The following is a 26873-nucleotide window of genomic DNA, read 5'->3' as shown; positions in this document are numbered from 1 at the left end:
AAAGGAGCTGAAAGCTTCTGTCTATACAAAAACCTGCACACAAATGTTTATAACAACTTTATTCATATTTGCTCAAACTTGGAAACAACCAAGATGTCTTTCAATAGGTGAGTTAATAAATTGGTGATACATTCAGACAATGGAATATTATTCAGCACTAAAAAAATGATCTATCAAGCCGTGAAAAGATATAAAAGAAATTTAAGGGCACACTAATAAGTGAAGGAAGCCCATCTGAAAAGGCTACATACTGTATGATTCCAACTATATGACATTCCAGAAAAGGCAAAACTATATAGACAATAAAAAGATTGGTGGTTGTCAGGAACTAGCAGGGTGAGGGGGGATGACCAGGCAGAGCACAGAGGATTCCTAAAGGAATGAAACTACTCAGCACAATATTATAATGGCGAACACAAATATCACTGTAAATTTGTCCAAAGTCATACCATATACAACACTAAGAGTGAACCCTATATAAAGCATGGACTTTGGGTGATAATGATGTGTAAATATAGCTTCACCAATTGTAACAAGTGTGTCATTCTTGTTGGTAATGTTGATAGTGAGGAGGCAATGTATGTGTCGGGGAAGGAGGTATATGGGAAATCTCTATACCTTTTGCTCAATTTTGCTGAGAACCTGAAATTTCTCTTAAGAATAAAGTTTATGGCTGGGCACAGTGGCTCACACCTGTAATCCTAGCAGTTTAAGAGGCCAAGGCAGGTAGATCACCTGAGGTCAGGAGATCGAGAGCAGCCTGGCGAACATGGTGAAACCCCGTCTCTACTAGCAGAGGTCGCAGTGAGCCAAGATCAAGCCACTGCACTCCAGCCTCGGCAACAGAGCAAGACTCCATCTCTAAATAAATAAATAAATAAATAAATAAATAAATAAATAAATGTTAATTTAAAAAAAAAGAAGAAAAGAAAGTTCTTAAGTCAATAACCTAACTTTTAACCTGAAGAAACTAGCAAAGAAGAGCAAACAAAACCCAAGTCAACCAGAATAATAAAGACTGAAGTGGACTGGATGCAGTGGCTCACACCTGTAATCCTAGCATTTTGGAAGGCTGAGGTAGGAGGATCTCTTGAGTTCAGGAGTTCAAGACCAGCCTGGGTAACACAGTCAGATCCCGTCTCTACAAAATTTTTTTTTTAATTAGCCAGGTGTGGCCACCTGTAGTCCTAGCTACTTAGGTGGGAGGTGGAAGGATCACTTAAGCCCAATAGGTTGAGGCTTCAGTAAGCTGTGATCATGCCAGTGTACTCCAGCCTGGGAAACAGAGTGAGACCCTCTCACCAAAAAAAAAAAAAAAATTGGAGTGGAGATAAGCAAAACAGAAAATAGAAAATAGAGAATTAACAAAAATAAGGTTTTTTTGAATATCCATATTTATAGTAGTATTATTTGCAATACCTAAATGATTGAAGCAACTTTAGTGTCTATTATTGGAAGAATGGATAAACAAAATGTGGTATATACATAAAATGAAATATTATTTACCCTTAAAAAGGAAATTCTGACACATGCTAAAAGGAGTAAACCCTGATGATACTGTGCTAAGTGAAGTAAGCTAGGCACAAAAGAACAATTATTGTTTGATTCCACTTATATGAGGCACCTAGAGTCATCAAATCCATAGAGATGGAAAGTAGAATGGTGATTGCCAGGACTTAGGAGGAGGGAGAAAAGAGGATTTAGTACTTAATGGGTACAAACTATCAGTTTTGTGAGCTGAAAAAGTTCTGGAGATGCATCAGTGATGATGGTTGCACAAGAACGTGAATATACTTAATGCTACAGAACCGTACACATAAAAGTGGTTAAAATGGTAATTTTTATATCTATTTTTTACAACAATGAAAAAAGAACCAAACAGTTGGTTGAAACAATCAACAAAATTTGCAAACCTTTACCTAGACTGACCAGGAAAACAAAAAGAAAGACTAATATTACTAAAATTAGAAATGAAAGTGGGTACATTAGTACTGACTTTACAGAAGTAAAAAGGATCATAAGAGAATATTATGAACTGTTGTACCCCAACAAATTAGATAAACTACATGGAACTGACAAATTCCTAGAAACACATGAACCACCAAAATTGACTCGAGAAGAAACAGAAAATCTAAATAGCACTATAATAAGTAAAAATACTAAATCAGCAATCAAAAAACCTCCAACAAGGCCAGGCTCATGCCTGTAATCTCAGCACTTTAGAAGACTGAGACAGGTGGATCACTTAAGGTCAGCAGTTCAAGACCAACCTGGCCAATGTGGCAAAACCCTGTCTCTACTCAAAATACAAAAATTAGCCAGGCATGATGGCACTTACCTGTAATCTCAGCTACTCAGGAGGTTGAGGCAGAAGAATCGCTTGAACCCGGAAGGCAGAGGTTCCAGTGAGCCAAGATTGCACCACTGCACTCCAGCCTGGGTGACAGAGCGAGAATCCATCTCAAAACAAACAAACAAACAAAAAACCTCCAAGAGAGAGCCTAGGGCCAGATGGCTTCATGGGCAAATTTTACCAAACATTTAATCCTCAAATCTTAAACCAAACATCAATCCTCAAACTCTTTCCAAAAAAATACCTCCTACCTCATTCGATGAAGCCAATATTATCCCGATAAGGAAGCCAAAGACACCACAAGAAGGAAAAACTACAGAGTAATATTCCTTTTAAATATAGATGCAAATATCCTTTTAAAAATATTAGCGGCCAGGCACAGTGGCTCAAGCCTGTAATCCCAGCACTTTGGGAGGCTGAGACAGGCGGATCACGAGGTCAGGATATCAAGACCAACCTGGCTAACCTAGTGAAACCCCGTCTCTACTAAAAAATACAAAAAAAAAAAAAACTAGCTGGGTGAGGTGGCGGGCGCCTGTAGTCCCAGCTACTCGGGAGGCTGAGGCAGGAGAATGGCGTGAACCCAGGAGGCGGAGCTTGCAGTGAGCTGAGATCCGGCCACTGCACTCCAGCCTGGGCGACAGAGAGAGACTCCATCTCAAAAAAAAAAAATATTAGCAAACAGAGTCCAGCAGCGTATTAAAAGGATTATACACCATGATGTACGAACAAACGAGACTGATCTCAGGAATTCAAGGGTGGTTCAACAGACAAAAAAAATCAATCAATGTGATATACATGATATTAATAGAAGGAAGGAGGGGAAAACCATTTCAGTTGACTCAGAAAAGGCATTTGACAAAATCCCATTACCCCTTTATAAGAACACTCAGCAAAGTAGGAATATATAGGAGCTTCCTCAATGAGCAATTGTGTAAGAAAAGAAACAAAAGGCAGAATGGGTATGAGCCTTCTCTTTGGGCTGATGAAAATGGTCTAGAATTAAATAGTGATGGTTGCTCAACATTGTTAATATAATAAAAACCACTGAGTTGTACTCTTTAAAATGGTTAAAAAGGTGAATTTTATGTTACATAAAATGTACCTCAATAAACAAAAGCTTCCAGATAAGCATGCCTTGCTATTTCTCAGAAACTCATTCCACTATTCAACTACCATTGCTATCATGAAAATCTTAGGTCAAACTGAAACCCTGAATGTTGCATCTTGAGTCCATTTCCTTCCTTCAGAAAATCTAGATTTATTTAATAGTATATTTTCTATGTATATTTCATATGTGTATATATGTGTGTATACACATATAGGGAAAGAGGGACAGACAAACAGAGAGACAAGGCGCGTTCCAAGATGGCCGAATAGAAACAGCTCTGGTCTACAGCTCCCAATGTGATCAACGCAGAGGACGGGTGATTTCTGCATTTCCAGCTGAGGTACCTGGTTCATCTCACTGGGACTGGTTGGTCAGTGGGTGCAGCCCACACAGGGCGAGCCAAAGCAGGGCAGGGCGTTGCCTCCCCTGGGAAGTGCAACGGGTCGGGGGATTTCCCTTTCCTAGCCAAGGGAAGCTGTGACAGACTACCTGGAAAAACGGGGCACTCCTGCCCAAATACTGCACTTTAATATTCTTAAAATAATTTTCAACCCAGAATTTCATATCCAGCCAAACTAAGCTTCATAAGTGAAGGAGAAATAAGATCCTTTACAGACAAGCAAATGCTGAGAGATTTTGTCACCACCAAGCCTGGCTTACAAGAGCTCCTGAAGGAAGCACTAAACATGGAAAGAAACAACTGGTACCAGCCACTGCAAAAATATGCCAAATTGTAAAGACCGTCACTGAGATGAAGAAACTGCACCAATTAACAGGCAAAATAACCAGCAAATATCATAATGACAGAATCAAATTCACACATAACAATATTAACTTTAAATATAAATGGGCTAAATACCCCAATTAAAAAATACAGACTGGCAAATTGGATAAAGAATCAAGACCCATCAGTGTGCTGTATTCAGGAGACCCATCTCACGTGAAAAGACGCACACAGGGTCAAAATAAAGGGATGGAGGAAAATCTACCAAGCAAATGGAAAGCAAAAAAAGCAGGGGTTGCAATCCTAGTCTCTGATAAAACAGACTTTAAACCAACAAAGATCAAAAGAGACAAAGAAGGCCATTACATAATGGTAAAGGGATCAATTCAACAAGAAGAGCTAACTATACTAAATATATATGCACCCAATACAGGAGCACCCAGACTCATAAAGCAAGTCCTTAGAGACCTACAAAGAGACTTAGACTCCCACACAATAATAATAGGAGACTTTAACACCCCACTGTCAATATTAGATAGATCAATGAGAGAGAAGGTTAACAAGGACATCCAGGACCTGAACTCAGCTGTGCAACAAGCAGACCTAATAGACAACTACAGAATTCTCCATCCTAAATCAACAGAATATACATTCTTCTCAGCACCACATCACACTTATTCTAAAATTGACCACATAATTGGAAGTAAAGCATTCCTCAGCAAATGTAAAAGAATAGAAATCACAAATTGTCTCTCAGACCACAGTAAAATCAAATTAGATCTCAGGATGAAGAAACTCACTCAAAATTGCACAACTACATGGAAACTGAACAACTTGTTCCTGAATGACTACTGGGTACATAACGAAATTAAGTCAGAAATAAACATGTTCTTTGAAACCAATGAGAACAAAGACACAGTGTACCAGAATCTCTGGTACACATTTAAAACAGTGTGTAGAAGGAAATTTATAGCACTAAATGCCCACAAAAGAAAGCTGGAAAGATCTAAAATTGACACCATAACATCACAATTAAAAGAACCAGAGAAGCAAGTGCAAACAAATTCAAATCCTAGCAGAAGGCAAGAAATAACTAAGATCAGAGCAGAACTGAAAGAGATAGACACACAAAAAACCCTTCAAAATGGAGTCTTGCTCTGTTGCCCAAGCTGGAGCACAGTGGTGCGATCTCAGCTCACTGCAAGCTCCGCCTCCTGGGTTCACATCATTCTCCTGCCTCAGCCTCCCAAGTAGCTGGGACTACAGGCGCCTGCCACCATGCGCAACTAATTTTTTTGTATTTTCAGTAGAAATGGGGTTTCATCTTGTTAGCCAGAATGGTCTTGATCTCCTGACCTTGTGATCCACCCACCTTGGCCTCCCAAAGTGCTGGGATTACAGGCATGAGCCACGACGCCCAGCCGGAGTTTGTTTTTTAAAAAGATCAACAGAATTGATAGACCGATAGCAAGACTAATAAAGAAGAAAAGAGAGAAGAATCAAATATACTCAATAAAAAATGATAAAGATGATATCACCACTGATCCCACAGAAACACAAACTATCATCGGAGAATACTATAAACACCTCTATGCAAATAAACTAGAAAATCTAGAAGAAATCGATAAATTCCTGGACACATACACCCTCCCAAGACTAAACCAGGAAGAAGTTGAATCTCTGAATAGACCAATAACAGGATCTGAAATTGAGGCAATAATGAATAGCCTAACAACCAAAAAAAGTCCAGGACCAGGCAGATTCACAGCTGAATTCTACCAGAAGTACAAACAGGAGCTGGTACCATTCCTCCTGAAACTATTCCAATCAACAGAAAAAGAGAGAATCCTCCCCAACTCATTTTATGAGGCCAACATCATCCTGATACCAAACCTGGCAGAGACACAACAAAAAAAGAGAATTTTAGACCAACATCCCTGATGAACATCGATGCAAAAATCCTCAATAAAATAATGGCAAATCGAATCCAGCAGCACATCAAAATGCTTATCCACCACGATCAAGTTGGCTTCATCCCTGGAATGCAAGGCTGGTTCAACATACGCAAATCAATAAACATAATCCATCACATAAACACAAGGCAAGGATGCCCTCTCTCACCACTCCTATTCAACAAGTATTGGAAGTTCTGGCCAGGGCAATCAGGCAAGAGAAAAAAAATAAAGGGTATTCAATGAGGAAAACAGGAAGTCAAATTGTCTCTGTTCGCAGATGACAAGATTGTATATTTAAAAAAAACCCATCATTGAAGCCCAAAGTCTCCTTAAGCTGATAAGCAACTTCAGCAGTCTCAGGATACAAAATCAATGTGCAAAAATCACAAGAATTTCTATACACCATTTACAAACAGAGAGCCAAATCATGAGTGAACTCCCATTCACAATTGCTGCAAAAGAGAATAAAATACCTAGGAATACAATTTACAAGAGATGTGAAGGACCTCTTCAATGAGAACTACAAACCACTGCTCAATGAAATAAGACGATGCAAACAAATGGAAGAACATTCCATGCTCATCGATAGGAAGAATCAATATCACAAAAATGCCCATACCGCCCAAGGTAATTTATAGATTCAATGCCATCCCCATCAAGCTACCAATGACTTTCTTCACAGAAGAAAAAACTACTTTAAAGTTCATATGGAACAAAAAAAGAGCCTGCATTGCCAAGACAATCCTAAACAAAAAGAACAAAGCTGGAGGCATCACACTACCTGACTTCAAACTATGCTACAAGGCTACAGTAACCAAAACAGCATGGTATTGGTACCAAAACAGATATATAGACCAATGGAACAGAACAGAGGCCTCAGAAATAACACCAGACATCTGCAAGCATCTGATCTTTGACAAACCTGACAAAAACAAGAAATGGGGAAAGGACTATTTAATAAATAATGTTGGGAAAACTGGCTAGCCATATGCAGAAAGCTGGAACTGGATCCCTTCCCTACACCTTATACAAAAATTAATTCAAGATAGATTAAAGACTTAAATGTCTAACCTAAAACCATAAAAACCCTAGAAGAAAACCTAGGCAATACCATTCAGGACACAGGCACAGGCAAGGACTTCATGACTAAAACACCAAAAGCAATGGCCACAAAAGCCAAAACAGAAACATGGACTCTAATTAAACTAAAGAGCTTCTGCACGGAAAAAGAAACTACCATCAGAGTGAACAGGCAACCTACAGAATGGAAGAAAAATTTTACAATTTACCCATCTGACAAAGGGCTAATATCCAGAATCTACAATGAACTCAAACAAATTTACAAGAAAACAACAACCCCATCAAAAAGTGGGCAAAGGATATGAACAGACACTTCTCAAAAGAAGACATCTATGCAGCCAACAGACACATGAAAAAAAGTTCATCATCACTGGTCATCAGAGAAATGCAAATCAAAACGACAATGAGATACCATCTCATGCCAGTTAGAAAGGCAATCATTAAAAAGTCAGGAAACAACAGATGCTGGAGAAGATGTGGAGAAATAGGCATGCTTTTACTGTTGGTGGGAGTGTAAATTAGTTCAACCATTGTGGAAGACAGTGTGGTGATTCCTCAAGGATCTAGAACTAGAATTACCATTTGAACTCATTACTGGGTTTATAAATCAAGCTACTATAAAGACACATGCACATGTATGTTTACTGCGGCACTATTCACAATAGCAAAGACTTGGAACCAATCCAAATGTCCATCAATGATAGACTGGATCAAGAAAATATGGCACATAACACCATGGAATACTATGTAGCCATAAAAAGGATGAGTTCATGTGCTTTGCAGGGACATGGATGAAGCTGGAAACCATCATTCTCAGCAACCTATCACAAGGACAGAAAACCAAACACCACATGTTCTCACTCATAGGTGGGAACTGAACAATGAGATCACTTGGACTCAGGGCGGGGAACATCACACACCAGAGCCTGTCAGGGGATAGGGGGCTGGGGGAGGGATAGCATTAGGAGAAATACCTAATGTAAATGACGAGTTGATGGGTGCAGCAAACCAACATGATACATGTATACCTATGTATCAAACCTGCATGTTGTGTACATGTACCCTAGAACTTAAAGTATAATAATAATAATAATAAAACAGAGACAGAGAGAGCAAGTTTGGGTGGCTAACACTTTAAGGTTTATAATTATTTTATTAACTTTTTATTACTACAAACATAATAAATTGGTTAAAAATGACAGACTAAGCACACATTCAGCTTCCCTCTCCTGCCCAAAATCCAAGAATGAATTTTTTTTTCAAAAATGTATAACATGCATGGAAACCAAAGCAAGAATGGCCTTGGTGGATCAGAAACGAATAGTTCCTAAAAATCCAAAGGCAGATGTAACCAGACGGAATGAGGAACATGCAGGACACAGTTGCTATAAAGGTGAAAATGGCATTATATCCCCATATAGGATGTATCCCAGAAATTAAAAGATGTATTAACATTATTTTCATGAAAAATATGAAAAAGGAGCCATGAACGACTCCTGCATATCCCTGCTACTTTTCAACATTGCAAAAAAGGTCCTAAGCAATGTAATAAAATGAGAAAAAGAGAAAAGAGATAAGAATAGGCATGAATGAAAATAAAACTGTCCCAGATACGACAGTCTACCTAGAAAATTCAAGAGAATCAATTGACAAACTATTAAAACCAAGAAGAAAGCTTAACACATGGTCAGATACAATAACATCATACAAAAAACTACAGCTTTGTGTAGCACCAGCAATAAGCAATCAGAACTATTCCATTTTGCATAACTTCTTTTTTCAATTAAAAATGTACAGACACAGTTGAAACTCCTTGTGCACTTCTTCCCCTTTCCATTAAACTCTCTCTGTCCAGTTTTACAATCACTGTCTTGCATTTGGAGTTTTTCTTTCTCATGCATGCTTTTTATATGTCACCATATGTGTGTGTACTTAAAAATCTATAGTAATGTATATTGTTTGAAATTTCAAAATAAAAGGTAAAAATATACATAATTTTGCAAATTGAAAAGTTATATACAAATGGTATTAGCTTTTATATACAATATATGGCTTTCTCATGCAACTTCATTTTACCCTTTAATATCTTTAGACTTATTCAACTGGTATTTGTACATGTATATTGACATTCTTTCTCATTATCTGGTGTTGCAGAAAGTCAAGGACCCCGAACGGAGGGACTGGCTGAAGCCACGGCAGAAGAACATAAATTGTGAAGATTTCATGGACATTTATTAGTTCCCCAAATTAATACTTTTATAATTTCTTACGACTGTCTTTACTGTAATCTCTGAACATAAATTGTGAAGATTTCACGGACACTTATCACTTCCCCAATCAATACCCTTGTGTTTTTCTATGCCTTTCTTTAATCTCTTAATCCCATCATTTTCTTCGTCAGGTGAGGAGGATGAATGTCACCTCAGGACCCTGTGATTGTGTCAACTGCACAAATTGTTTGTAGAGCATGTGTGTTTGAACAATATGAAATCTGGGCATCTTTAAAAAAGAACAGGGTAACAGCGATGTTCAGGGAACAAGAGAGGTAACTTTGAACTGGCCGCCAGTGAGCAGGATGGAACAGAGCTATATTTCTCCTCTTTCATAAGCAAATAGGAGAAATATCGCTGAATTCTTTTTCTCAGCAAGGAACATCCCTGAGAAAGAGAATGCGCCCAGAGGGTAGGCCTATGAACGGCCCCCTTTAGAAGTGTGCCGTCTTTTATGGTCGAAGCCGAAGGGATGAAATAAGCCCCGGTCTCCTGTAGCGCTCCCAGGCTTATTAGGAGGAGGAAAATTCCCACCTAATAAATTCTGGTCAGACAGGTTGTCTGCTCTCAAACCCTGTTTCCTGATAAGATGTTATCAATGACAATGCGTGCCCAAAACTTCATTAGCAATTTTAATTTCACCCCATCTGGTGGTCCTGTGATCTCGCCCTGCCTCCATTTGCTTTGTGATATTTTATTACCTTGTGATGGTGATCTCTGTGACCCACACCCTATTCATGCACTCCCTCCCCTTTTGAAAATCGCTAATAAAAACTTGTCCGTTTTACGGTTCGGGGAACATCACGGATCCAGCCGACATGTGATGTCTCCCCTGGACACCCAGCTTTAAATTTCTCTCTCTTGTGCTCTTTCCCTTTATTTCTCAACCCAGCCAAGACACACAGGAAATAGAAAAAGAACCTTGTTAAACATTGGGAGCGGGTTCTCCCGATAATCTGGAGTCAATATGAATGTCTACTTTTTTTTGAAATATACTGTTTCTTTCATTTCCAGAAATACTTATATGATAGATAGAAAATGCATCTCAAAGAATATATAGGTTAAAGGATATATAGGTTAAAGACAAATATCACAATGGAAGTACAAAGCAGTCAGTTTGGAAAAAATTGTAAATAATCTCAATGTCCATCAAAAGGAAGAAGGTTAAATAAAGCATGCTACATCTACAACATAGAAAATAATTTTACAGTATTTAAAAAGAATGTAGTGAATCTAAATGTACTGACATGGAGAGATTTTCAGGACATAAAAGAAAATATAAAACAATATGACTCCTTTCATGTTGTAAAGTTGTGTATTTTTAATCACATATATAGAAATGTATTTTAGAAAAACAGAAAACTAATAACATCAGATGCCTTTGACTAAGTGAATAGGTTTGAGGGAGGTGAAAAAAGATGGTTTTACTGTCTATTGTTAGATTTTTAAAAGTAAGAATATGTTTTCTAATTGTTAGTAGAAAAAATTGATGATCCATAGATATACAAATACTAGACCCCAAAAGAGTAGTCAAGAATAGACAAAGAACCGGCCGGGCACAGTGGCTCACCCCTGTTATCCCAGCACTTTTGGAGGCCGAGGCGGGTGGATCACTTGAGGTCAGGAGTTTGAGACCAGACTGGCCAACATGGTGAAACTCCGTCTCTACTAAAAATACCAAAAAAATTAGCCGGGCGTGGTGGCACATGCCTGTAGTCCCAGCTAGTCGGCAGGCTGAGGCACGAGAATCATTTGAACCCAGGAGCCGGCGGTTGCAGTGATCCAAGATCGTGCCACTGCACTCCAGCCTGGGAGACAGAGTAAGACTCTGTCTCAAAAAAAAAAAAAAAAAAAAAACCAGAATAGACAAAGAACCAACTCCCAGGGCACACAATACAGTAAAAGCTGTACTATATTATGCACTTTTTAAATGGTTATAATTGGTATCCTTATGACCTAAAACTGTCACTGAAGTTTCCTTTCTAATCTATGCTTTTCTGTATATTTGTTTAATTGTGATACAGGAAAGCAAGACAAATAGTTGTAATGAACATACTTACTGACAGATCTGAAAGTTTTGGGTCGGAGAAGACAACCATGAAAATTCAAACGCAGCACATTTAAACGCCACCTTTGCAAAGTAGACAGTATATATTTATCTGGAATCACATTTTTCACTGTGGAAAAATCAATCTAAAAAGAATAAACAAAATGCATTAAGAAATGAGAAAGTCCCCAAAAACAATTGCAACAAAAACAATAATAGACAAATGTGACCTAACTAAAGAACTTCTGTACAGCAAAAGAAACTATCAATGAAGCAGACAGACAACCTACAGAATGAGAGAGAATATTTGCAAACTATACATCCAACAAAGGCCTAATATCCAGAATCTATAGGGAACTTAAATCAACAAGCAAAAACAACCCCATAAAAATAGGCAAAGAACATGAACAGACACTTCTCAAAAGAAGAAATACAAGTGGCCAAGAAACAGATGAGAAAATGCTCCGCATCATTATCAGATAAATGCAAATTGAAACCACAATGAGATCGGGCACAGTGGCTCATGCCTGTAATCCCAGCACTTTGGGAGTCCAAAGTGCCGGATTACTTGAGTCCATAAGTTCAAGATGAGCCTAGCCAACATGGCAAAACCCCATCTTTACTAGAAATACAAAAATTAGCCAGGGGTGGTGGTGCACGCCTGTAGTCCCAGCTACTCGGGAGGCCAAGGCATGAGAATTGCCTGAACCTGACAAGTGGAGGTTGCAGTGAGCTGAGATTAGACCAATGCACTCCTGCCTGGATGACAGAGCAAGACTCTGCCATGAAAAAAGAAGATACTGTCTCATACCAGTCAGAATGACTTTTTTTTTTTTTTTTTTTTGAGACAGAGTCTTCCTCTGTCGCCAGACTGGAGTGCAGTGGCATGATCTTGGCTCAGCTCACTGCAACCTCTGCCTCCCAGGCTCAAGCGATTCTCCTGCCTCAGTCTCCTGAGTAGCTGGGACTACAGGCACATGCCACCACGCCCAGCTACTTTTTGTATTTTTAGTAGAGACAGGGTTTCACCAGGATGGTCTTGATCTCTTGACCTCATGATCCGCCCGCCTTGGCCTCCCAAAGTGCTGGGATTACAGGTGTGAGCCACCATGCCCGGCTCAGAATGGTTATTATTAAAAAGTCACACAACAACAGATTCTGGCAAAGTTGTGGAGAAAAGAGAACACTTATACACCATTGGTGGGAATGTAAATTAATCTAACCACTGTGGGAAGCAGTCCAGAGATTTCTCAAAGAACTTAAAACAGAGCTACCATTCAACCCAGTAATCCCATTACTGGGTAAATATCCAAAGAAAAATAAATCATTCTACCAAAAAGACACATGCACTCATATGTTCATCTCTGTGTTACTCACAATAGCAAAGATGTGGAATCAACCACATATTCAATCAATAGTACATCGAATAAAGAAAAAGTGGTAGATATACACGACGGAATACTGCACAGCCATAAAAAAGAATGAAATCATGTCCTTTGCAGCAACACAGATGGAGCTAGAGGCCATCATCCCAAGCAAATTAATGCAGAAGCAGAATACTAAATACTGCATGTTCTTACTTATAAGTGGAAGCTAAACATTGAGCATACACGAACATAAATATGGGAGCACATCTGCCTATTTATGTGGACTACTGGAAGGTGGGGGCTGGTTTAGAAAAACTACCTATTGGGTACTACGTTCACTATCTGGATAATGGAATCTGTACCCCAAACCTTAGCATCACATGATATTCCCAGGTAACAAACCTGAGCATGTACCCCTTATATCTAAAACAAAAGTTGAAATTATTTGAAAAGAAATAAGATCTGTTTCATGTAAAAATTTAAAATATTTTAAAGCGTCTAGTACTAAAAGCTCTTCATCACATCATTTCCAGACAGAAAAAAAGACTGAAATGTTAGTTTGAATGTTCTATTTAGTACAGTATGGAAATTTCAACACATACACACATACGTTTTTGCTTGTTCCCAAAAATGATTTGAGTTGGCTGATAAAAATATAGTAAATTAGAATAAAAAACGTAAATGCAAAATGGTTTCCTGACATATAATGTTCAGTCTCTCTTGTGAGTTGAGATACATAAATTAAAATAACAATGTGATATCAGATATAAAAAAAAGTATAGGCCTGGCATGGTGGCTCACACCTATAATCCTAGGACTTTGGAAGGCCAAGGAGGGCGGATCACCTGAGGTCAGGAGTTTGAGACCAGCCTGACCAACATGGTGAAACCCTGTCTCTACTGAAAATACAAAAATTAGCCAGGTGTGGTGGCGTGCACCTGTAATCCCAGCTACTCAGGAGGCTAAGGCAGGAGAATTGCTTGAACCCAGGAGGCTGAGGTTGCAGTGAGCTGAGATCGTGCCACTGCATTCCAGTGTAGGTGATAGAGCAAAACTCCATCTCAAAAAAAAAAAAAAAAAAATAGAGAGAGCTAAGGAAATTTGGGGGCAAAAAGTACTCCATAACTCCACACAATTTTGTGACTTTACACACACACACACACACACACACACACACACACACACACACACACATATATATAATTTTTTAGGGGGGACAGAGTCTCGCTCTGTTGTCCAGGCTGCAGTGCAGAGGCATGATCTTGGCTCACTGCAACCACTGCCTCCTGGGTTCAAGTGATTCTCCTGCCTCAGCCTCCCGAGTAGCTGGGATTACAGACACCTGCCACCACGCCCGGCTAATTTTTGTATTTTTAGTAGAGATGGGGTTTCACCATGTTGGCCAGGCTGGTCTCGAACTCCTGACCTCAAATGATCCACCTGCTTCAGTCTCCCAAAGTGCTGGGATTAGAGGCATGAGCCACCATGCCTGGCCAATTTTGTGATTATAAATGAATCCAACCTTTGCCTTAACAATTCTACTTCTAAGAATTTATCCTGCCAATATAATCATACATGTATACAACGAAACACTGAGAAACAGGATATTCACCACAGGATTTTATTAACAAAAGATAGTAAGCAACCTAAATGTCTTTCGATAGGAGACAGATTAAATAAATTGAGTGACTTCCATATAACAAACCACTGGACAAAAGCTGAATTCAGGGCAAAAAAGCACAACTCAGAAAGAGAAAATCTAAAGCAATAGAGTCCAAGTGTGCTGCTCTCTGGTTGGCTGATTCAATTCAGGGACAAAATACACAGTATCTAGAGGACTTACTTGACCCGAACGCTTCATGAATATTACTCATTAATGCCAAGCATTTTATGAAAGTTGGGTCTCAGAGCTCAAGGTTATATCATTGTTAAAGAACCTTAAGAGGAGAAATTCTATGCTGCCAGTTAGGGGAAAGGCAAATGGCAGACCTGGCATTCCCTTATAAATAGTTGATAATTAAGAACACATACTTTCTAGTCAGACAGATCAGAATGTGAATCCCATCCTAGCCATTTAACCATGTTGGCTATGACTTAACTAAGGCTTAGTTTTTTTCCATCTGTAAAATGGGAAAAATAATAGTGCCTAACTCAGGAGGCTGAAGAGACAAACTGAGAAAATGCAAATAAAATACTTAGTGTAGCATCTGGCATATAAGAAAGCATTCAATAAATATTAGCTACTATTATTACTTCAAAAAGACATGACAAAGCACACAAAATATGGAGTACATAAATTTTAAAAAGCATGGAATAGGACTAAAATAAACAACACAATATTTGACATTCTTAGTGTGTCTGCATGCATGCAGAAACACATACACTCTGTCATTTTCTAATATGAACTCCTAGGCTGGCACTTATGTACTATTCTTGCCACAGAACTATTTTTTAACCTGAAACATGTTTGTGTTTCTCATTCCAAAGAGACATTGAGGAGAGGACTCAGCCAACAATAAAAAATAAGCAAATAAGCACACATCCCCCAACAACTTCTCTTGTCTGTTTCTTGTAAGATACTTTAATATCAACAAACATGGTCATTTACACCATCAACCAATGTTCAGTGGCAACATTTTCCCTGTTGTCTAAAGTCCAGTCAATAGCTGACTTCACAACCCCTCCTTAGTGCTAATGATTGAAGCACTGATGATGTCACGTGCTCAGACTGACCTATGAATAGGGGGCCTGGCGCCATTTTGTAGAAGCTCTAAAACTTAACTTAAAGAAATTAAAAGGAGTTGAGAAGGTGTCAGGGGCTCTAGCTTCATAAGTTAACTCAACATCTTTACATCGCATCTGGACACCATCCCATTCTCGGTTGCACTACTCTCGCTCTGTGCAACAATGGCAAGAAAAGAACTGATTTCATCTTACCAAACCTATCTTAGCTAACAAATTAGGTGTTCCTGTCTTAATTTTATTTTTAGTTTAACATGGTGATTCTCGAACGTTAGCGTGCATCAGAATCATCTAGGGGGTTGTTAAAACAGATTACTGTTTGCTACCCTAAGAGTTTCTGACTCAGTAGGTCTGGGATGGGGCCTAAGAATTTGCATTTCCAACAAGGTATTGGGTGATGCTGATACTACTGGTCCCAGGACCACACTTTGAGAACCACTGGCTTAAAGTGATAAATCTCTAAATTACATTACAGATATTTGGGGATGTTGCTTTTTCCTTCGGAAAACCTATAAAGAAGAAAAAAATGCATCCAAATGGTCTAAAGGAGAAAGAATATATACAATATTTCGATCATGACATGTCTTAAGGAAGCTGGTAGGAGTTAGAAAAAGCCAGCGCTTCTGCCCAGAGACCTCACTGGATAAAGATGGAGAGCATTATAAGCACATGGCAGTGAGGAATGAAGCCAGGGTAGGAAGTTAGTGCTTTATGTTCAGCAAATTTCTCTTTCCACAATTGTATGTTGCTCCATCCTCCTATTTCTGCTTTTATTTGTGAGTGTTCAAATGTGGCACAATTATAATCAGCATTTTTAGTACAAACAGTAACTTTATTCAGAAGGCAATGAGAAGTTGCCTGTTCACAGGCAATTGGATGTTCACAAACGTAAATTTTCAGCTGACAATATTAGCAATACTGTGATATCAATGTTATTGTTTATCAATCAGCCCTGGCCACTCCAAAAACCTCTGCCCTTATCAGTTTTGCATACCATCACCCAGGTACACTAAGGTCATCCTTGTAATCCTCTCTTTTTTTTTTTTTTTTTTTGAGACAGAGTCTCGCTCTGTCGCCAAGCTGGAATGCAGTGGTGTGATCTTGGCTCATTGCAACCTCTGCCTCCTGGGTTCAAGCAATTCTCCCGCCTCAGCCTCCCAAGTAGCTGGGACTACAGGCGCACACCACCATGCCCAGCTAATTTTTAGAGACAAGGTTGGCCAGGATGGTCTCAATCTCTTGATCTCGTGATCCGCCTGCCTCGGCCTCCCAAAATGCTTGGATTATAGGCGTGAGCCACAGCGCTCAGCCAATCCTCTCTTTTCTTTTTTTTTTTTGAATGATACAGAGTCTTGCTCTGTTGCCCAGGCTGGAATGCAGTGGCACAGTCTCGGCTCACTGCAACCTCCACCTCCCAGGCTCAAGCAATTCTCCTGCCTCAGCCTCCTGAGTAGCTGGGATTACAGGCAACTGCCACCGTGCCTGGCTAATTTTTGCATTTTTAGTAGAGACAGGGTTTCACCATGTTGGGCTGGTCTCAAACTCCTGACCTCAGGTGATCCACCTGCCTTGGCCTTCCAAAGTGCGAGGATTACAGGCGTGAGCCACTGTGCCCAGCATAATCCTCTCTTTTTAATGGAAATAACCCTTCCAAAAATTATGAGTTAAGAAAAAGCTATTGCACACCTCACACTCTAAACATCTTTCCCATAGTCATGGACTCAACATATAGTCTATGCTCATGAAAAGGAAGTAGGCACACAGTAATAAAACCAGAATGGAGTACAAACTATCCAATAAAATGGAGCTTTGTTTCAATCCAAAAATGATATTCATTTATATCTACCATTTACATTTTAAAATACTAATGATGTATCTCTTAAAATGGCATTATTATCTTTTTTATCTCTTCCCCCAGGCTTGTGCCTGGACAAAAGAAAACCAAATTCACTTGCTGCTGGTGACCACAGAGCAGGGAAGAAGGTGTCCCACAACAGTTGGCTTCACAGCAGTCCATTCTCCTTTTAAGAATTAGTGTGAAGACATAGTTCAGTTAGTATCTACTTACAGCATTCCACAGTGAGTTCAGCTGTGTCATCAACATCCAGGCATGATTAACTTGGCCACATATTATCACATCTTTTAAACTGAGGTAGAAGAAAATCTAAACACAAAGAAAAATACACAACTTTGAAAAATATGTGAACTTTGATGTAACTTGTCCACTTACCTTCTGTGTGTGTGTGTGTACACGCACATGGGTGCACACATGCATTAGTAATGATAATGTAATCCGTACTTTGCAAATAGCAAGAGTTTAAGTGCTAGAATTTTATCTCAAGACAGGAGTTTTATCTAAAGTACTGGAACCTATCTGCTGACTCTTTTTATATAATATAATCCTTGTGATTGATAGTTGCAGAAGGATGGTGAGAAAGATAAGCATATTTGTTTTATTTTTTGAATGAAGATAGAATTCTGCTAGAAAACTAATGATTTCCATAAATAGTCATTGGTACATAGAAGGCAATCAATACCGTCTGCTGAACTGAACTGCATTCCTTCTAAAGATGTAGTATTCCTCAGAGAAGAAAAAAAAAGGATTCCTGGGAAAGAGCAATAAACACATTTTGGCTTCTACTTCTGGAAATGTGGTAGACCAAAAAACCAGGAAATCCTTCTGGTACAAAACATCAATAAATGCTAAAAGAAACATTTCTTAAAAGCATAATTCAGTTGTCAAGAAAGTAAAACAAATATGCAAGGACCCAATCCTTGTAAACCCAGACTGATAATAAGGTGCTTCACGCTATAGTTACTTGGGAGGGAGGAACAATAAAGATGGTTGCTACTTTTCATAATAAAATGGGTTCAGATTTTACTGGCCATGCAGAGACACAAGACAGTCATCAGGCCTGTACAAAGCTGGTACAGCCATGCTCTGGATAATGATGTTTCAGTCAATGATGGGCTGCATGTATGACAGTGGTCCCATAAGATTATAATGGAGCTGAAAATTTTCTATTGTCTAGAGTCATCATAGCCATTGTAATATCATAGCACAATTACTTAATTTTTAAATAAATCTAGTGTAACCTAAGTGTACACTGTTTATAAAGTATAGTACTCTATCTGTAGTTGTGTACAGTAATATCCTAGGCCTTCACATTCACTCAACACTCACTCACTGACTCACTTAAAGCAACTTCTAGTCCTCCATTGATAAGTGCCCTATATAGGTGTGCAGTTTTAATGTTTTTTACCATATTTTTACCATACATTTTATATGTTTAAATACATACTTACCATTGTGCTACAATTGCCTACAATATTTAGTACAGTAACATGCTGTACAGGCCTGTAGTCTAGGAGCAATAGGCTATACCATACAGCCCAGGTGTATACTGGATTATACCATCTAGGTTTGTGTAGCACACTCTATGATGTTCACACAATGACAAAATCACCTAATAACACACTTCTCAAAAGGTATCCCCATCATTAAGCAATGTGTGACTGTAACTGTAACCGAGTCAGAAAAAAAAAAAAAAAAAGAGAGAGAGAGAAAAATCCAGGATTACTAAACAGTTAGAAAGAAATCACGCCTGTAATCCTAGCACTTTAGGTGGCCGAGGCAGGAGGATTGCTTGAGGTCAGGAGTTCAAGACCAGCCTGGCCAACATGGTAAAACCCTGTCTCTACTAAAAATACAAAAATTAGTAGGGCATGGTTACACATGTCTGTAATCCCAGCTACTTGGGAGGCTGAGGCAGGAGAACTGCTTGAACCCAGGAGGTGGAGGTTGCAGGGAGCCAAGATTATACCACTGCACTCCAGCCTGGCGACAGAGCGAGACTGTCAGAAAAGGGGAACAGGAGGGGAGGGGAGGGGAGGGGAGGGGAGGGGAAAGAAATCTACCTATTGGCAAAACAAAAACTAAGGTATCTAGCTTGGTATGAAAAAGATCTCCAGCTAGGCACAGTGGCTCACACCTGTAATTCCAGCACTTTAGGAGGCCGAGGTGGGAGGCTTGCTTGAGCCCAGGAGTTTAAGACCAGGCTGGGCAACATAGTGAAACCCCATTTCAACTAAAAATTTTAAAAAGTAGTCCCTAGTCCCAGCTACTCTAGAGGTTGAGATGGGAGAACTGTTTGAGCCTGGGAGACTACGGCTGCAGTAAGCCATCATCACGCGACTACACTCCAGCCTGGGCAATAGAGTAAGATGCTATTTCAAATAAAATAAAATAAAATAAAATCTCTCAAAGAATTTGTAACCATATTAACCATTTTTGGTTTGGGTTAAACAGAAATAATAATAAATATATTTTTTTAAATGGATGAAAAAAAGAAAAAAAAGAGTTTATAACCAAAGGCCAGTGATGATGTGTGTTGGGATTTAAATTTTATCATGCCTGGGATCCAATTTGAATTTATTACCTTTGTAACTGGATTTGATATATTAATGTGCAAAGAGGTTCCACTGGTAATAACTCTGGGACATTTGGCAGAAATAAATATTCTCTCTAAAGAGACACAGACACATTCCAGCCAAGCCTTACAGGATACCCACAGATTAAGCCCTCCAAAAACAAGCTCCCAATCAAAAACTGCAAAACATACGAGGAAAAGAAACTCCAACAAGATTCAAAAGAAACCTTTAAAGTGATGAAGACATAAAAAGCAAATAAAACTCTTGAGACAAATGTCAAACAGGACTGGGAAGATCTGTAAAATAACCAAATAAAATTCATGAAAATTAAAAATATAATTATTGAAATTTAAAACTCAGTGGGTGAGTTAAATAGCAGATGCAACTCAGCTGAGAATAGACTCAACAAATGAATATGTACCTGAAGAAATTACACGGGATAAGATATAGGGAGATAAAGAGATGAAAAATATAAAGGATGTTAAGAGACACATTACATAACACGAAAAGGTCCAACATACATCTTTACAGAATTTCCATCTTTACAGAATTTCCAGAAGAGAATAAAGAGAATAAAATCAAAGCAAAATTTAAAAATACCACAGACTAAAATGTTCTAGAACTGATGAAAAGCAATAATTTTCAGATTCAAAAAGCACAAGAAGTTCCAAGCAGGAAAGTGAAAATATACCAATGGCATTATAGAGAAACTGCAAGAGGCACAGGAAAATTTTTCAGGCAATTGGACAGATTACTTACAAAAGATTGTCACGTAGACAGAACAACATAAGGTGGAAGTCAGCAGAAACTATCAATCTGAGATATCATATGCAAGTAAATTACAACTCAAAAATGAGTATTAAGACATTTTTGGCCAGGCACAGTGGCTCACGCCTGTAATCCCAGCACTTTGGGGAGGCTGAGGCGGGCAGATCACCCGAGGTCGGGAGTTCAAGACCAGCCTGACCAAGATGAAGAAACCCCATCTCTACTAAAAATACAAAATTAGACGGGCGTGGTGGCACATGCCTGTAATCCCATCTACTCGGGAGGCTGAGGCAGGAGAATCGCTTGAACCCAGGAGGCGGAGGTTGCGGTTAGCTGAGATCGCACCATTGCACTCTAGCCTAGGCAGTAAGAGTGAAACTCCGTCTCAAAAAAAAAAAAAAAAAAAAAAACACCACACACTTTTTTGCCAGGCATGTAGTACACCTGTAGTCCCAGCTACTTGAGAGGCTGAGGCAAGAAGATTACTTAAGCCCAAGAATTGAAGGCCAGCCTGGGTAACATAGCAACACTCTGTCTCTAAAAAATTTAAGGCCAGGTATGGTGGCTGATGCCCGTAATCCCAACACTTTGGAAGGCCAAGGTGGGCGGATCACCTGAGGTCAGAAGTTCGAGACCAGCCTGGCCAACATGGCGAAACCACATCTCTACTAAAAACACAAAAATTATCTGGGTGTGGTGGTAGGCACCTGTAATCCCAGCTACTTGGGAGGCTGAGGCAGGAAAATCGCTTGAAACAGGGAGGCGGAGGTTGCAGTGAGCCAAGATGGTGCCACTGCACTCCAGCCTGGGAGACAGAGTGAGACTCCATCTCAAAAAAAAAAGAAAAAAAAAATTTAAAGACACTTTGAGACACACACTGAGAGTCTGCTTCCAAAGGACCCTTCACAAAGGAATTTCTAAAGAACACTGAAATCAGAAGAAAGGCATGAAATGCAAATAATAACAATGGGCAAAAAATCTAATAAGTATATGGGTAAAACCATTAACTTTATAAAACAGTATCATGATGACTAATGTGGGGGTAGAAAAATAAGATGCAACAAAAACAATAGATAATAATAACACTCTAACACCAGAGGGAGTAATCAAGAGTTAGTGTTCTAAATTTCAATTATTATTCAAGAAGAAACTATAAATATTAATTTACTTTAGGCCTTAATAATAAATGTACACATTAAAAATATTTGAGTAACCAGTAAAATAGTAGAAATAGAATGTTTACCTTCTACAATATGTTAAAAATATTTAAGAGCAACCAGTAAAATTGTAGAAATAGAATGTATACCATCTAAAACATGAAAGTAGAAAAAAGGGGATAGATTTAAATACTCAATGAATAGTACACTACTTGGAAATGGGTGCACTAAAATCTGACTTCACCACTATACCATTCATCAATGTAACCAAAAACCACATCTATCCCAGAAGCTATTGAAATTTCTTTAAATGTTTTTATTTTTTAAAAGTCAACAAATAAAGTCAGGAAAGGGGAAAAATAAAACATATAAAAAAGATAATAAATAGTATAAAATGAAAGGATAAAAATGAATCCAAGTATATCAATAATCGTAACAAATTTAACAAAATGCATTGGTTAGAAGACAGAAATATTTTATTCCTAAAAATGCTTTTTGCTTTAATGTTTTTCCCCCAATATTAATGTAGCTATCTATTTTCTTTTATTAGTTTTATTTTTAATTGACAAATAATAATTAAAATGTATTTATGGGTAAAATGTGATGTTTTGATTTACGTTTATAGTGTGGAATGAGTAAATCAGGTCAATAATTAACAAATCACCACTTCACATAATTATCATTTTTGTGTGTGAAGAAAACATTTAAAATCTGCTCTTCCAGGCACGGAAAGACAAATTCTGCATGATTTCACTTATATGTGACATTTTAAAATGTTGGACTTACGGAAGTAGGGAGTAAAATGATGGTTATCAGTCTTCCTTTCATTTGTGTTCATTTTATTTTTGAAAGATTCTCCCCAGGGCCCGAAAGTTTGAAGGAATGAGTGACTCCTCCCTTCTCAGGCCCAGTCCCAAGGCGCAAGGTCACTTGTGCCAGCAGCGTGAGTCAGCAAGATAGCAGAAGGAGGAAGAGAGCCGGCCAGAAGACACCTACACCCAAAGATGGAGAAAGAGGCCATCTGGGTACCACATAGCAGTTAAGTTAGACTGGGACACTTCCTGTTTACAGAAGACTGTAAAACCCCTGCCCTGTATTCATTTTGGTGCTAACACCATTTTAGGCCTCAGCCCACCTGCACCCAGGTGCTCATTAAAACAACATGTTGCTCCACACCGCCTCCTGTTGTCTGTTGGCATGCTCTCAGAGTCTGAATGGATACAAGAACCTTTTATCTGGTGCTGAAACCCGGGAGCGGCGCCAGTTCACGTCCCCAGGGGACCTACCCCTCCACCCCAGAAAGCAGACCACAGCAGCCGGACAAAGGATGCTCCTCAGCCTCCAGTCGCTTCTCTGTGCATGCACATCGGTCACTGATCCCATCTACCGGTAAGTTTCCCGGGAGCCCGGTTAACAGGGAAAAATCCACATGGCCTCTCTTGGTTTCTCCAGTCCAAAAATCCAGCGTTGGTCCAAGAAGGCTCCGATGTGTGCCAGGCACTCGCTTATCATCTGGTCTTAGGGTGACGCCTCTAAGCCATTTTATCCCTTTCCGGGAATGAAAAAGGCAGTGGTGACAATCACTCCTTTTATCGTCTCCCTTCAGCCGTCCAGGATGGTCTCCTTTTTCCCTGTTCTCCAGAGCCTACCCTCCGTTATGGGAAACTCCCCATCCTCCATTCCAAAAAACAGCCTTCTAGGCTGCCTCATAAAAAACCTGTGTAAAAAAAAAAAAAAAAAAAAAAAAACCTGTGAACCTGGCCAGGTGCGGTGGTTCATGCCTGTAATCCCAGCACTTTGGTAGGCTGAGGTGGGCAGATCACGAGGTCAGGAGATCAAGACCATCCTGGCTAACAGTGAAACCCCATCTCTACTAAAAATACCAAAAATTAGCCGGGCATGGTGGCAGGCACCTGTAGTCCCAGCTACTCGGGAGGCTGAGGCAGGAGAATGGCGTGAACCAGGGAGGTGGAGCTTGCAGTGAGCCAAGATCACGTCACTGCACTCCAGCCTGGGTGACAGGGTGACAGTTCGTTTGAAAAAAAAAAAAAAACCCTGCAAACCTTAGGCCTCAGGCAAGATATCCACCCTAAGCGCCTTGTCTTTTTTTGCAATTCAGACTGGCCACTATTAATATGAATTGGATAATGGGTCCAAATTGCCCGCAAATGGAACATTTGACTTTACAATTTTAACTGACTTAAGCAATTATTGCTGACGACTGGAGAAATGGGGAATAATTCCTTTTGTCCAGCCCTTTTTGCACTCAGATCACAACCCGACCTCTGTAATTCTTGCTCACCTATTCAAATCCTCCATTCTCGCCACCCAGATCGCCTTTCTCCTCTCAACCCTACCTCTTTCTCCTCATTAGATCCAGCAGACTGCTGTCCACCCCTCCCAGCCCCTACCTCTCCCTCTCAACTGTCTTCTTTAATCCCCCAAGCCTCCTCTTTATCTTCTCAGCCGCAATCTTCTCAGCCCTCATCTTCCCAGATGCCATCTTCCCAGTCAGCAGTATCACCACTTCTTTTCCTACACCGTCCTCTCCTCAGGACAACTCTACCATGGCCTGTACTCATTCTCCTTCCTCACTGCCTTCTCCTGAAGCTTGTAAACCCATCCTGCCACCTTACGCTCCTATCTATCCTCCACTGCCTATCAGCTTAATCCCCCTTCCCCCTTCAAACCCTCAGCAGGAACCACTTCCAGGTTCTTCCTTCTCTCCCACCCACACTAGCTCAGGCGCCATCTTTGGCCCATGCCCCACCCTTACTTCAGCACCTGTGCTAGAGTGCCCCCTTCAGGAATTAGCAGGAACTGAAGGTATTGTTAAAGTTTATGTTCCCTTCTCCCTCAGTGATCTCACTCAAATTAACAAAAGGGTTCATTTCCAGAAGACCCTCTCTCTTATATTAGAGTTTCAGTACCTCACCCAGTCTTATGAACTAACTTGGCATGACCTCTAAATTATCCTCTCTTCCACCCTCACCCTAGAAGACTGGGGCTATATCTGGACCCTAGCTCAGGCACACACTGATACAATTCATCACCAAGCTCCTGCCCGGCCTACTGGCGCAAAGGCAGTCCCCAACCAGGATCCCCACTGTGATTATCAAGACAGGGCCTCTGGACGCTGCTGTTGAGACCACATGGTTGTGTGCCTCCTTGCAGGACTCAAAAAGGCTGCCCATAAAGTGGTAAACTATGAAAAACTTTCAGAAATCACCCAAGGTCCTGATGAAAACCCAGCCCTCTTTCTCTCTCATTTAACTGAAGCCATGAGAAAACATACCAGCCTAGACCTAGTCAGCCCAGAAGGAACCTCTATTTTAAACCTTCAGTTCATCTCCCAATCCATTCCCAATATTCGGCGCAAGCTTCAGAAACTTGACGACGGCCCTCAAACCCCACAACGAGACCTTCTTAATTTAGCCTTCAAAGTCTTTAACAATCCTGATAAGGAAAGTAAAAGGCAAAAACAGGCAGGGTTCCAAATGCTTGCCTCCGCCATTAGGGGCTCTGCAGGCTCATGGGGCCGCAGCTCCACAGAGAAGCCTCCTAGCAATCCATCTCCACCTGACGCCTGTTTCAAGTGTGGCAATGAAGGCCAGTGGCCCACACAATGCCCAAACCCAGGTAAGCCCACCAGGCCATGCCCCCTCTGTGGAGGACCCCGCTGGAAGTTGGACTGTGAGCGGTCCCTGCAAAGACTGCCCCCATCCCTTCCTGAGCCAGCCAAAACCTCCCACTCAGATCTCATCAGCCTTGCCGCTGAAGACTGACGGTGCCTTGGAATGGACGCCCCAGCAACTACCATCACTTCATCCGAGTCAAGGGTAACCCCGATGGTGGCAGGTAGGCCAGTATGTTTTTCAAATTAATAATTAATACTGGGGCAACCTAATTTTTCAGGACCCACCCAGTCCTCCCAAGTCTCTCTTGTAGGAATTGATGAACAAGCCTCCAAACCGTGAGCAAGCCCCTCCACTTTTCTGCTCCCTGCACACCTTTTCCTTCACTCACCCTTTCTTAGTCCTACCCTCATGCCCAACTCTGCTCCAAGGCATCCTTTAAAAACTCCATACTGCTCTCCACTTACGTTCCTCATAGTACCCAATGCCATCAATCCAGACCCCTCCGGGGCTTCTTTCTTCTATTCCAACCTCCCACCTGTTCTAGACCTAAAGCATGCTTTTTTCACAATTCCTTTACACTCTGATTCCCAAAACCTCTTTGCCTTTATGTGGGAAAACCCCAACACCCACAGAGTCCCTGCGTATGATCACTTAAACAGAGAAAAACGATCCTTAAAGGTAGGAGGAAGCCAAAGATGGCAAGAGCACGAGTGGCCTCCACAATGGATCATCAAATATTATGGTCCTGCCACTTGGGAGGAGGATGGTTCATGGGGTTATCACACTCCCATATATATGCTAAATAGAATAATTAGACTACAGGCTGTTCTAAAGATAATCACTAACCAAACCGTCTCAACCCTGGAAATGCTTGCACAACAACAAAAACAAATGTGCGTGGCAATTTATCAAAACAGGCTAACACTAGACTACTTATTAGCAGAAGAGGGTGGGGTCTGTGGTAACTTTAATATCTCCAATTGTTGTCTTAACATAGACGATAACACAAAAGCAGTTCTAGAAATTGCTTCAAACATCAGAAAAGTAGCCCATGTACCAGTCCAAACCTGGAAAGGATGGGATCCGGCAAACCTTCTAGGAGGGTGGTTCTCTAATTTAGAAGGATTTAAAATGCTGGTAAGGACAGTAATCTTCATCACCGGGCTCCTCCTGTTTCTTCCCTGTGTTATCCCACTGATAATAAAAGCCATTACAACTCTTGTTGAAACT

The 26873-nt window shown here is 40.1% G+C and overlaps 3 protein-coding genes across 20 annotated transcripts in view; 2 read left to right on the top strand and 1 right to left on the bottom strand.

Annotated features, from left to right (window-relative positions):
- Positions 1-10310, top strand: part of LOC105475358 (leucine rich repeat containing 17) — a 55824-nt gene extending 45514 nt beyond the window's left edge. Inside the window, exon 4 of the mRNA XM_071093984.1 lies at positions 9378-10310. Coding sequence (XP_070950085.1) covers positions 9378-9439 — 62 coding nt within the window. The 3' untranslated portion in view covers positions 9440-10310. The remainder of the gene's footprint in view (positions 1-9377) is intronic.
- Positions 1-26873, bottom strand: part of LOC105475890 (F-box and leucine rich repeat protein 13) — a 273121-nt gene that overhangs the window by 150022 nt on the left and 96226 nt on the right. For all 18 annotated transcript variants that reach the window (XR_011621591.1, XM_071093958.1, XM_071093972.1 and 15 more), the window contains 2 exons: positions 17718-17813; positions 11554-11686 (listed from right to left, as the gene is read on the bottom strand). Coding sequence is in view for 17 of the 18 variants with exons in the window: in XM_071093958.1 (XP_070950059.1) it covers positions 11554-11686; positions 17718-17813 (229 nt within the window). In the remaining variant the exon portion in view is untranslated. The remainder of the gene's footprint in view (positions 1-11553; positions 11687-17717; positions 17814-26873) is intronic.
- LOC139362488 (transcription factor NF-E4-like) lies at positions 18537-25848 on the top strand. Its single transcript, XM_071094064.1, is given in 6 exon segments — positions 18537-18626; positions 22858-22952; positions 23129-23208; positions 23211-23394; positions 23650-23659; positions 25534-25848. Coding segments are annotated over 6 exon segments (774 nt in total).

Source organism: Macaca nemestrina, chromosome 4 (assembly GCF_043159975.1).
Source record: "Macaca nemestrina isolate mMacNem1 chromosome 4, mMacNem.hap1, whole genome shotgun sequence".
Classification (NCBI taxonomy): domain Eukaryota; kingdom Metazoa; phylum Chordata; class Mammalia; order Primates; family Cercopithecidae; genus Macaca; species Macaca nemestrina.
This window is presented reverse-complemented; position numbering and strand designations above follow the sequence as displayed.